The sequence below is a fragment of the Rattus norvegicus genome, chromosome 1, assembly GCF_036323735.1.
Source record: "Rattus norvegicus strain BN/NHsdMcwi chromosome 1, GRCr8, whole genome shotgun sequence".
NCBI lineage: Eukaryota > Metazoa > Chordata > Mammalia > Rodentia > Muridae > Rattus > Rattus norvegicus.
Genome location: NC_086019.1, coordinates 50850165 through 50862736, shown reverse-complemented (window position 1 = coordinate 50862736; position 12572 = coordinate 50850165). Strand labels below are relative to the sequence as shown.

General features: G+C 44.4%; 1 protein-coding gene across 1 annotated transcript in view; it reads right to left on the bottom strand.

Annotated features, from left to right (window-relative positions):
- Slc22a3 (solute carrier family 22 member 3) overlaps positions 1–12572 on the bottom strand; it is an 89141-nt gene that overhangs the window by 9622 nt on the left and 66947 nt on the right. The window contains exons 6-7 of the mRNA NM_019230.1: positions 4184–4281; positions 3848–4062 (exon numbers count right to left, since the gene is read on the bottom strand). Coding sequence (NP_062103.1) covers positions 3848–4062; positions 4184–4281 — 313 coding nt within the window. The remainder of the gene's footprint in view (positions 1–3847; positions 4063–4183; positions 4282–12572) is intronic.

Genomic DNA, 12572 nt, shown 5'->3' with positions numbered 1-12572 from the left:
CTTTCAGTTCAGCTCTTTCCCACTGGGCAGAGCTTTTGAGAGAAGGGGTGGGGGAGAAGCCCCAAAGGTATTAAGCTATATTAACTTGAAGATAGTTCATTAGCAGATGTAATTTACGTGTAGTTATGTATGGACAAGAGAACCATGATCGCCTGATAACAGACACTGCTTTTGTTTTTTTCGATCAAACCAAATTTAAAAACTAGCTATATCAAGGACAGTGGATGCAGTTCAGCTAGTAAAGCACTTGCCCAGTGGACAAAGCCCTGGGTTCTATCCCAAACATACAAACTGAGCATAGTGGGGTGCATCTGATATCCCAGCCCTCAGGAGGTGAAGGCAGGAGGATTGAAAAGATAAGGTCACACTCAGCTCTATAGCATGTTTGAGGCTAGCCTGGGCTACAAAACACACACAATACCTCCTCCCTCTCCCTCCCTCTTCCCTCCTCTCCTCATTGTCTCTTTCCTCCCTCTCTTTCCACATGTGCTCACATAGATGAAAAATGACCACTACATTAAAGCCGTTTTCTAGACTCATGTAAAAGAACACAGGGAAATGATCTTCCTCCATAAATGGGGTCTTGCTCAGACAGCTAGAGTCTTAAAAATCTCAGCTTTTAGAGAAAAGATGCAGGATTTTAAAAATATGCAACTTTCACTTTCTCTTGGATGCACCATCTGCTCCGAAATAAAGTTTAGAGAGAAGTCCTAATAAGGATATGTAAATTAGAGTGCGGATTTTTCACTTAGAAATAAAAGTAAAGAATAATCTTGTCTGGAAGGAAGACTTGCCCTATTGCTAGGTCTGTAGCTGCGCCAAGCGGACACAACTGCAGACGGGCGTGCATAGAGAAAGTGCTTTCTTTCCAAGCTCTAGTTCAGAAGTTTGCTTTTTAGACCATGAACCATAAAAGAAGAAGCAGTTGAGAAGATCTTTTCTTTTTGTGAATTCATCCTCAGACCATAAAAAGGAAGGTTTCCAGAGAAGTGATTTTCAGAGCTGACCCTTTCCAAAAGTCTCAACAGCATTTTAGCTAGGGACCGAGGGTGACATCAAGCCCAGCTGAGAGGCAAGACTTTCCTAAGGTTAACTTCACAGGCTGTCCATGCAGTCAAGGCCAAGAGCTTTTTAAATTGGAAGACATGGTTGCTCAAGGGAGGGGCCTTTATTCATATAGAGAATTCAGTTTTGGAATTTGAAACTTATTCTGGCCCATCCAATCATAACAGACCTCTGAGTAGAAAGGCACAAAGACCGGGGCTTGACCCCTAGAACCCACACAAAGGAGCCAAGTGTGGTGGTGGGTATGGAAACCCCAGCCCTGGGGAAGTGGAGATGGGGGGCCTTGGGGTTCATGGCTAAGCAGCCTAGATTCCTTAGCACACTGCAGGCTAAGTGAGAGACCCTGTCCTAAGAAACAGGCCATGCCAACCTCTGGTCTGCGTTTGACTACCCATACTAACATGTGCACCTGCACACACATAAATACACACACAGAATGAGAGAGAGGAAGGGAGGGATGGAGGGAGGGTGAGAGGGAGAATTCTGAAGCACAGAAGTCTATAGCATTCTTTTTTTAAAATGAGTACACTGTCACCGTCTTCAGACACACCAGAAGAGGGCATCGGATCCTACATTACAGATGGTTGTGAGCCACCATATGGTTGCTGGGAATTGAACTCATGATGTCTGGAAGAGCAGCCAGTGCTCTTAACCACTGAGCCATCTCTCCAGCCCACTCCACAACATTCTTTTTTTTTTTTTTTTTTTTGGTTCTTTTTTTTCGGAGCTGGGGACCGAACCCAGGGCCTTGCGCTTCCTAGGTAAGCGCTCTACCACTGAGCTAAATCCCCAGCCCCACTCCACAACATTCTTAAGCTTTCAACTTTTAATTATAACTACATAAGTCTGAGGGAAGCAATTATGTTTCTATTGTTCCTCTCTAATCCTTTGAATTGTTTAGTGGCCAGCAAGTAATTAATCAATATTAAATAGATACACACTGATGACTGCCTATTTTCCACCTTCCATAACTCTATTTTTATTTCTCATTAAAAAACTCTCTCTGTCTCTGTTTCTGTCTCTCTGTCTCTCTGTCTCTCTGTCTCTCTGTCTCTCTGTCTCTCTGTCTCTCTGTCTCTCTGTCTCTCTCTCTCTCTCTCTGTGTGTGTGTGTGTGTGTGTGTGTGTGTGTGTGTGTGTAGATCAGAAGTGGGCATTAGATACCTTGGAGCTGGAGTTACAGGTGACTGGGAGCCACCAGATGTGGGTGCTGGGAACTGAGGATCCTGCAGGAGCAGCCTGGTGCTGTTAACTACTGAGCCATCTCTCCAGCCCCAGCTTTGATAGCTTTTAAGCTACGCTAACTATGTAGTGGGCTATTTGTGTCCCTTCAAATTCACATTTACTTGGAATCTGAACCTATTTGGGGATAGAGACCAAGAGGGAGAGCGTCGCGTGAAGATAGAGGCAGAGAGACTGGAGAGACACCAAGAAGTGATGAGGGGAACAGAGAGGTGCTAGAAGACTCCTAGCTCAGAGGCTGTGGGAGGAGCCGCCCTACACTACAAGGTGCAGCCTCCAGTCAGGAGGGGAAGTGAGTACCATCCAACCACCCAGCTGGTGCGGGCAAATTGTTGCAGCCCTGAGGATTGGATGCCCTTGAGGAAAATGAGAGAAACCTGAGTTTCTGCTTTTCATCAGCCATCACAAGGGGGACGGATTTGCACATCGACTTCATTTCCTGTTCTGAAGCCTGGCATATCTGCAGTCTTATTCAAGTATCTGCTATCTGCTATTTCTGTGTGCTACCGTGGGAATTCATAAACCGTTGTCTGATAAATGGCGTCGGCCTTGAGTGTCTGCTCTGATGTCTTCCAACATGAGCAGTGGTTTTCCCGATCCTTGCTTTTCTCAAAGACAGACTGCTTCCTTTGTAGGCATGGGGACTGGAGAGAACCTGGCTTCCTACACAACCTCCACTGCCCACCCAGAACACAGAAAACGACTCCTCTGCCCTAGTCCACACCGTGCTGGGGGAGTTTAAGTGGCTTCCTCTTTGTAACTCCAGCTGTGTTCTGCCGCAGAGGTTGCCTGTGCTGTTCGCTGAGCATCTGGAGTCTCTAGCCATTCCTCCTCCTCAACTCCACTCACCAGCCCTTCAAGCTCCAGAATATTGACTTCTGCAGCATCTCAGAGAGGAATAGTCTTTCCCATCCCTTCCTCACACAGATTCTAGCGATAACACAGAAGCCTTAGTTCCTAAACTCATAAAACTTCCCATCATTTGGGGAAAATAATGGGTAGAAAGAAATGGCTCTCAGTGAAGAACTCTGACTCCTCCCTTGGGCCTCCACAGCACGTCTCCCCCTACCCCATCCGCCCACCTTTCCTGAGTCTATTAATTTACCACATTATTGTTGCGACATTATTTAAATGTCCGTGTCTCTTAATAGGCTGTGAACAATATGAAGCCAAGAGTCAGAGCTTCCTTCTGCCCCTGCCCAAGCTTGGCGCAGCTTGGCATTTGCAAGATGGCAGATGCTTGGGAAATATGTTAAACAATGTCAGCCTCATCGCATCCCTATGCACCAGATCCGGCATAATCGCCTTTCCACCAATAAACAAACTGAACGTTTCAGTGAAGAAAGGCATCAACATAAAGACCTATTCATGAGATAGAAAATAGCAGGGCATTACCCAGCATGCATGGGGGCAGGCTTTTGAAGGAAAGCCCGCACAGCTCATAAAGACAAGTGACTCCCTACCCCCTCCACCATTTATATGCATTTACATTTTTTGTCAAGTTCTTTGGGAACTGTCAACTAAGTGTGAAGGAAGATTACCTTCTGGTAAAAAGGCAGTGACCAGACACGACACCCCTGCCACTATATTGCTTGCGGCAAAGGGAAGGCGTCGTCCAAGGCGCTCAATGGTCAGAAGGATCAAGAGAGCTCCGGGCAGCTCCACGAGCCCCGAGATAAAGAAGTCCATGTAGAGGTTGCCTCCGATGAGTCCCAGGCGCATGACAAGTCCTTGATACACCACGGCACTTGTGAACCTGCAGGGCATCAGGATACCAGGGAAGCCAAGTAAGAGGGGGCAGGGAAGCCCTGTGCACAAAAGGGAAAGACAAGCACGCACTTGACGCCAGCTTTGAGCTCCAGCCCGAGTCAACTTACCAAGCAAACATGAGAATGAGTGTGCACTTCCTCATTTGGGGAGTCCTCACAAGGTCTAAACAGGATGGGTTACTGACCTCTTCATCTGTAACTGTGATCTAGACAAGAAAGACAGACTTCAGTTGCATGATATGCAGGACACACAGGCACAGTGTAAACTTACTAACTGTACGAAATTAGAAAGATCTTCCTGAACTTCTGGGCCCTTCGCAGTCCCATCTTCTGACCTGGGCAGGAGTTTGTCTTCCAGCATTTTTAATACATCAGACCCGCAAAGATGCGGTTAACTCGGGTAAACATCTGAGGAAAAACTCAGGGATGAGCTAAGCTGCCTCAGATCATATTTCCTTTATATCACTGTGTATCTCTCCAGTCAGCACCCTCGCCAATACAACTCCTTTCCTCTAAAAAGAAAAACTTTCTAAACTTAAAGGTGTTCTGCTGTTTGGGCCAGCTGTCAACTTGATCTAAGGACACAGAAAGGAAGCCAAGGGCAAAACAAGGACACATCTATTCTATCTGCTCTTGACTGTGGATATCATGTGACCAGCTATTTGGGATCCTGTCCTGGCTTCCCCAGATTGATGGATTGTAAGTTAGAATGGTGAGCCAGATGGAAACCCTTCTGTCTAAGTGGTTGGGGCGTTTTGTCGCAGCAACAGAAATGGAACCAGAACAGGCACTGATGATCTATTCTCATCCTTACGGCTTCAAAGTGAGGCCAGGGAATCACGTAGAAGATAGCAGGAACAGATGACAACAATGTGTTTTTTTCAATGGTTCACTGACACAATGGTTCCCAAGGGGTTCCTATACATTGTCTGAGGCAGGCAAGCAAAGGAGACAGTTTAGCATGTAGTCTCCCATTTGGTTTTGGTTCATGTATGCTTGGCTCCTGCAATAATGCAGCCCTGTTCCTCCACACCATACACCGTGCGTGTACATATATTTTGACCTAGTAACCTTAGTATCTCTCAGCCTCCCGCCTGTGTCTCCATCTCTGAACAATGGTGGAAGGTTCTCCATCCATGTTATTGGTGAAATTTAGACAGTTTCTATTGAAATGTATTTACAATATATTCAGGTATGAAGAACAGATGGGTCGATCTGTCCTGAACCAGTTTGGGGCACATTGCAGTGTCTTCTAGTAACCTTTTATAGAGAATCTTCTGTTCAACATCTTATGCCCATGCCTAATCAGACATGGAAATGATTGACCAGATGAATTATGGGGAAGGACATGTGCAGTAGAGAAATGATTACATAATCTATCCTACCAGTCAAAATAGAGAACCACCCAAGCTACACCCATAAAAACCAACTCCTCCTTTTTATGAACCCCATCAAAAGAGTGCCAAGCAATGGCCAGAGCCCTGAATATCTTAACTCCTGTTGTCTATCTTGATGGTCATAGCTCTTTCATCTATACTCTTTGTCTCTTTGCTGCAAATAAAATTACCTTGCTTCTTTTGCAAATCTATGAGAGCCCCTATTTCTAATTCTTTGAATAAGAGACCAAGAAACCCAACATCAGCCAGCCGATTCCTGAAAGCTAGGAACATTATCCACATTAAAATGACCAATATGCAGGAAGGGACATATATATATATGTATATATATATGTATATATATATGTATATATGTTAAATTCTGGACTAAGCACATGGAGTATTTCATTTAGTTATCATCAAAGTATTTTTATGAATTCAAGTTGATAAATGAAAAAACAAAGAAATGAACAAAAACCAAGTTCAGGACCACAAGGATTAAGTAGCAGGAGTCAATATTTCTTTCAGGTCAGACTTCCCACCAGTCAGGTTTCACCCTGCTCAACGCTTCTACTCTTACCTCACCGTCTCCACATCTGCACACTGGAGACAGGCCTTTCAAAGGCAATATGCACGAGCCCTTTTTATTTCTTCTCCAGCCTTCTAGTATGCTATCCACAGCTATGATTCCTGTCCACTACATCTTTTTTTTGCCCAGGCTCAACATTAGCAAGAGATCCACGCATCATAGATCTGTAATTGTCTCTAACTGGTAACAATGGGGCATCTGTCCCCTGGATGTCTTCAGCTATGTAGATGTCTGTTTCTTCTTGACAGCATGTGAGCAAAGAATGATGACATCAGATGGTGAAAGATGGGAGGGATCAGCCAATGTCCCTTAGCAAAGGGTCACATAGTGGGTACTTTGGGATTTGCAAGCTTCCAATTCTCTCTCAAAACTACTGACTCTGCCACTGTGGTGTAGAAGTGGCACGGAGAAGACACACATAGATTTAATAAACCTTTACTTATGGAGACAGAGCAAGCTGGGTGTGTGGCTTGTGAGCTGTCATTTGATGACCCGGGAGTTGTAGGGTTGATGTTGGTAGAACTCGCACAGACCAATTTAACTGTCATTAAAGAAGAAACTGAGAATCTGACCCCAGGAGGATACCTAGACAGCAAGTACATGAATCTGGAGATGGAAGTCCCAACTCTGCATTTTAACTGCTGTAGTCTGCAGTATGTAGAATACTTTTATCTCTTCAGTCGAAAGAGATTGATCATCTTATTCATAGTTCTTATGAGTTAGTGGCACTAGAGTGAATTTTTTGTCTCCTCCTCCTCCTCCTCCTCCCCCTCCTCCTCCTCTTCTTCTTCCTCCTCCTCCTCCTCCTCCTCCTCTTCCTCCTCCTCCTATTACTACTTAAACATCCTCTTAAAAACAGCTAGGTCTGGGCAGATAGCTCATTTGGTGACTCATGGTGAGCACAAGATTCTGGACTTCATTCCCCAGAACCCACATAAAAAAGCTGGATATGGCGCTGGATGCTTGTGATTCTAGTGTTGGGAGGCCTATGCTTGAGCTCCAGGTCAACAAAAGACCCTGTCTCAAAAAAGAAAAAAAAGGTGGGTAGGATGGTAATGGTGGTGGTGGTGGTGGTGGTGAATGAGTCCTGAAGGATGACATCCAGGGTTAATTTTTGGCTTCCAGAAAATGTGCCCACACATTCACATACATACACAAGAATAAAAATTTAAAAACATATTAATCTTGTAACAAGAGATAATATTTAGAATTGATAAATTTAAATTAAATACCACGGTACTTGCCTATCTCACAACAGACCCCTTTCTCTGTGTGCACATAGATGCTCATGCATGCACATGCGCGTGCATGTGCACGCACATTAACACACACATACACACACACACACACACACACACACACACACACACACACTCTCTCAGCCATCAAACCATGTTCTCAGTGGACCTGTGTCTGCTTCTAGTTACAGGGGGGGCATGATCTTCTCAAGGTAACTCTATCCTCTGACTGGGCATGTATCCCAATTGAACCAATGAGAAATGGGCATATTACCCAACCTGGGCCAATAAGAAACCTGAGTCTTAATTTGAGCAAATTAGAAATGGGCATATGTCCCAACCCGAGCCAATGAGAGAATGAGCCTGTGGCTCAGTTTGGACCAACCATCAAAACATTCCAGAAAAACGTCTTCCACTTCTCTTAATTCAGAGATACCCAAAGGAAACTTCTCTCTCTCTCACCTCAAAAAGTTAAAAACAAAGTAATAGACACAAATAGATTTTAGCAGACACTTATATCCACAGGGAACCAGGCTGAGAATGCAGATGGCTGGTCGTGGGAAGAGAGGGGCAAGCAGCTTTGATGACTTGCTTAGACCCTGACTAGGACACCTCTGAACACTGCTGGACCTAGAACTACAGACACGTGAGCCAACGAGTGTCCCTATTGTCCAAGTGCATTTAACTTGGGTTTCTGTTACTTGATGCCCGAACTCCAGTCCATAAAATTCCCTTGTTTCGATCACTATTTTAGGTGAAATAATTTTATTGTTAAAAATAATTGCCTCAACGTTCCAGTTCGCTCCAACTACAGCTCATTGTAAACATCCTTGATTCGATGTCAAAATTCTTGAGATCGTGACTCAACCTTGTGTTTCCAAAGTGCAAGTTTAATATGCAGCTCTATAAGCATCTGACAGAAGAATGTGAAGTCCTGGGAACAGGGAAAAGCAGTCAGGACCACAGCACCACGATCCTTCCCTGCACAGCGACTGGAAAGATTAATAGAACTGCCAAGCAGGTAAGTATTTTGTTACAGTGCAGAACGAACCCAGCTGGTCTTCGACTTACTAGCTTCGTCTCCCCAGTGACGCAGGTCTTCTGAAAGATGACCCACTTTCTGGGTGTCCAAAGACCTCGAGAGACGGAGAGCCCTGTCTTAGATGGAGTGCATCGAGTTGAGTCCTGCTAGCTCATGCACATGGTGGCTGTGGCTACTGTCCCTTTATGTAACTTCTCACAAACACAGCTCTAGCTGTGTTTCTTTTCTATTGCCAAGGGTTATTAGACTTTTGCCTAGTCTGCGTCAGAAACAAAAGATCTGAAATGCTATTCCAGATGTTACTTGTTTGAAAAAAACACACTTAAAAAAATTGTAGCCTCTATATAGTAAAAACCAGTAATTAAAAATGGAGTCCTCTGTGAGTGCTGATCTGTCTACAATCATATAACAATTTACATGGCCATGATTTGGAAGTTCCTTCACGATTTTCTCAAATTCTCTCTACTCTGGGTGAGGGTAGCCTTCATTTGCTCTCTGTTGGGACAGCGTTTCTTTCTTTAGAACTATGATAGACAGAATCTGGAGCGGTCCCTTCTTCTGTGCCCTGCTTGCCTCTCTACTTTGTCATATTTCTACAAGGTCCAAGTGGGACAGACTGATTTAGGGAGTTGCCTGTCTTTTTAGAGGCCTGGTGCCTAGCAATGCTCTCTTCAAAAAAGGCATCCTCCAAGGTTCAGCTATGAGTGTGGGACTCCTCACCTCCCACCAAACCAAAGTGCTACTTACTCTAACCATCTCTCCATCCTACCATTCTATCAGGGCCTTATTGGCCACCCACAGGCAGGCAGGCTATGTTAAGGGTTCTCTCTGATGAGCTATGTTGCCTTTACAAGTCTGTCTTCCTGGTACCTTTCTGATAAATTTCTTCAGGGTGAATTTTTATCTTAAATTGCCAAGAAAGGGAAAGGCTTTATAAATAACTATGCTATAAAAAGTGGTGCTAAGAGCCTCCCAAATGGAGAGTGACTTTCAGGTGAACACCCCGCAGGGTCATGCTAGAGATGTGGTATTTTGCTCAATGTGGATATATTCTCACTCAATGTGCTATTGAACCATTAGGAGACTTTGGATGTCTCTTCAGCAGCACAAGGATACTAACACATTATTATTTTGAAGATACAGTTAGATGCTATAACATGTAGACAGGTGCACATCTAAACATTCGATGCTGGGTGCTGTTAGTGTTAGGCTGTATATATGACACACACACATACATACATTCTACATATGTATATGTATAAATGTATATGGGGATTGGAATATATGTATATGTGTATATATATATATGTGTGTATATATATGTATATATATATAAACATTTAAGAGGCATTTACTTGTAAGGGATCATTCATTCACCCCTTACAGCTACTGATGTCACACAAACAGAGATGCTTCAAAATGACATGAAGCCCTTTCCAATGTGAACTGTCACCATTCGTTTTTAAAGTTCACATTTCTATGCAGGATTTTGAATCTAACAACTGTATTTTTATATCACTTTGTCACTATTTCATTTCAGTGTTTCATCCCAGGCTGAAATGAAGTAGGTTCAACTGTTTTAAAATGTATACACAAGCTAGCGGGTCCAAGAGACTTAGTATAAGGAGTGTATTAGCAGCCCGTCATACCTGGGGGGGCTCACTAAGTACACCCTGCCCTAGGCCTTGGGTCTGAATCCTTATCTCAGGTTCCTTGGGGAACTAGCAGAAGAAACTGACCCAGTGGACAGTCCCAGCTCATCTGCTGACTCCTGAGCCTTAGCTCGTCCCAGAGCTCTGGGTTGAAGGGTTGAGTATCCCAGGTGCAGGAGGGAAGAACACCTCTTAAATGTAGGATCTGCCTCTGGATCAGAGGAGAACACAGGGCTGGTGGCTGCACCTTGTAAATCCACTTGGTAGATCTTAGTAGGTGATTTCCTATCCATTGGGATGGCCATGAGCCTTTCACCACCATGACATATTTAATGATGAAGTCATCATAAGTTGACTACAGCCTCTACCTTCCAGAAGCTTCTATTCTCTAAGTCAGTGTGAAGCAAAGTTCACCTGAAGACTCGAGGCTTACCTTTTTGAGCAGCCAGGAACAACCTCAAAGCTAAACTCCCAAGTCTTACAGACAAGATCCCAAAGGAGGGCTTGGAGGGCTGGAAGGGTGGCCAGTGACTGGTGGGGTTGTGTGGGTACGGAGGGACTGGCATACTTGCTTAATGGGTGGCCTCATTACTCAGACAAAGGCCTGCCCCAGAAGCACCAGAGGTTCTGGTATCTGACATGAAAGAGCTTGAGCTAACTCCTGGGCAGGGAGAACACCAACTCCTCTCCACTGAAGACAGCATTGCTCCAAGCTACACGATACACACTGACGGCAGAGGTGCCAAGTTCCCTGCAGTACCTGGAGACACTTAAACTAGAAAGCAGGAGCAAGTAAACCATTTACTATGTACATAAAGAGCTATCTCTGTAGTCCTATTCCGAAGGCTCAGGAAATGTCATGAGGGAAAGGGAGGGAAGGCTGTAGGAGCCAGGGGCTCAGAAATCCTGCCAAAGACAGTGCCTTCAATGAGTGTCCGGGAAGCCACACCCATGAAATCTCAACAGCATGGCCACCTGTACAGGACCCGAACAATGACAACAGTTGATATGCCAACCTGGATGGAGGAACCTCACAAATTCCTACCAGAAGTAGAAGAGTTACACACGGCCGAGAGAAGAGAGTAAGTGTGCCCCAGCCACAAGAACCCAACCTAACTGATCATATACACTCGAACAACACTAAATGAACAGATTGTATTTATAAAGTGTGTGTGTGTGTGTGTGTGTGTGTGTGTGTGTGTGTGTGTGTGTGTGTGTGTAATAAAACAATAATACTTCAAGATTAGGAAGCCATGGATTTGAGAAGGGGTTTGGAGGAGTAAGAGAGGGCTGAAGCACATGAAGGCGCTGGTCCTGTGGAACCAAAGCTGCAGGATCTCCATGGCAACAACAGGACATCTGAGAGGAGTCCTAGTGAGGATCCAGTATTGATAGTGGACCCAGAGGCTTCGGACCAGACCAATGACTCACCCCAACGAACATTTGTAAGTAAAGATGTTTGGCCAAAGGGTATACTGTGTGACACACTGTGACACATGGCAGCTTTCGTGGAGAAACGTTTACTTATTTGTCTATTTTTATTTTTACTTTTCCATTTTCTTTTGGGGGAGGACAAAAGGGTGGATATGGAGGGATGGGGGGATGAATGAGATTGGGGTGCAGAATATAAAATTCACAAAGAATCAATAAAAAGTTAAAAATTACTTCTATCTCTTTAATGATGCTTACAGGTTTTTTTTTTAAAAATCAGACATAACAAAGAAAAATCTGTGACAAGATGTTTTTGAATGAACAGTGCTTATAAAAATTAAAAATGAATCCTGGTCCCCAGGACTAGGGCTGCTCAGCCAAAATAAAGTGTGAGTCACACAGGTAAGTTGGCACTGCCTAGTGTTTGTGTCACGAATAATAAAAATAAGGTGGATTTAGGGCTAGAGAGATGGCTCAGTGGTTAAGAGTACTGGCTGCTCTTGAGGTCCTGAGTTCAATTCCCAGCAATTCCCAGCAATTCCCAGCAACCATGTGATGGCTCACAATCATCTAAACTGGGATCTGATGATGCCTCCTTTAAAAAATAAATTAAAAAAGGAGCAGGGGTGGTGGTGGAAAAAAACAGGTGGAATTAATCACACTGATATGCTTTATTGACTCTAATCTCTTCCAATGTTATCATTCCCACATGTCCTCCATATGAAGTTATTTTCGAGGCATGTGTATACTGTTTTGGAACACATCTTGTGGATCCATTGTGTGGTTTTCTCCATTGGTACATCTCAGGATGGACAATTTGAATCCCCCGACCCGATGCATATGAAGCCAGGGGCTGTGGTACTGGATAGAAGGGACTGACACTCTAGACCTGGGGATCTAACCTAGGCCCTCCATGGTGAGCATGGACTCTGGAAGCTTTTCAGCCCTAAAGGAGTCCCAGTCTCCACCTATGTAACTTGGCCTCCTGCACAATAGAAATACCATAGTGCCTCCCATCTGAGCCCTCCGAAGGACGGGGGATGCAGCCTCAGCCTCAGCCTCACGAAAGCCCACAGCTGCAACTGTGAGTCACACGTGGATATATTTCTCTATTTCTTAGAAACAAAGCTGGGAACATTTTTATTTGTGTTCTTTGCCGGGGCATATGA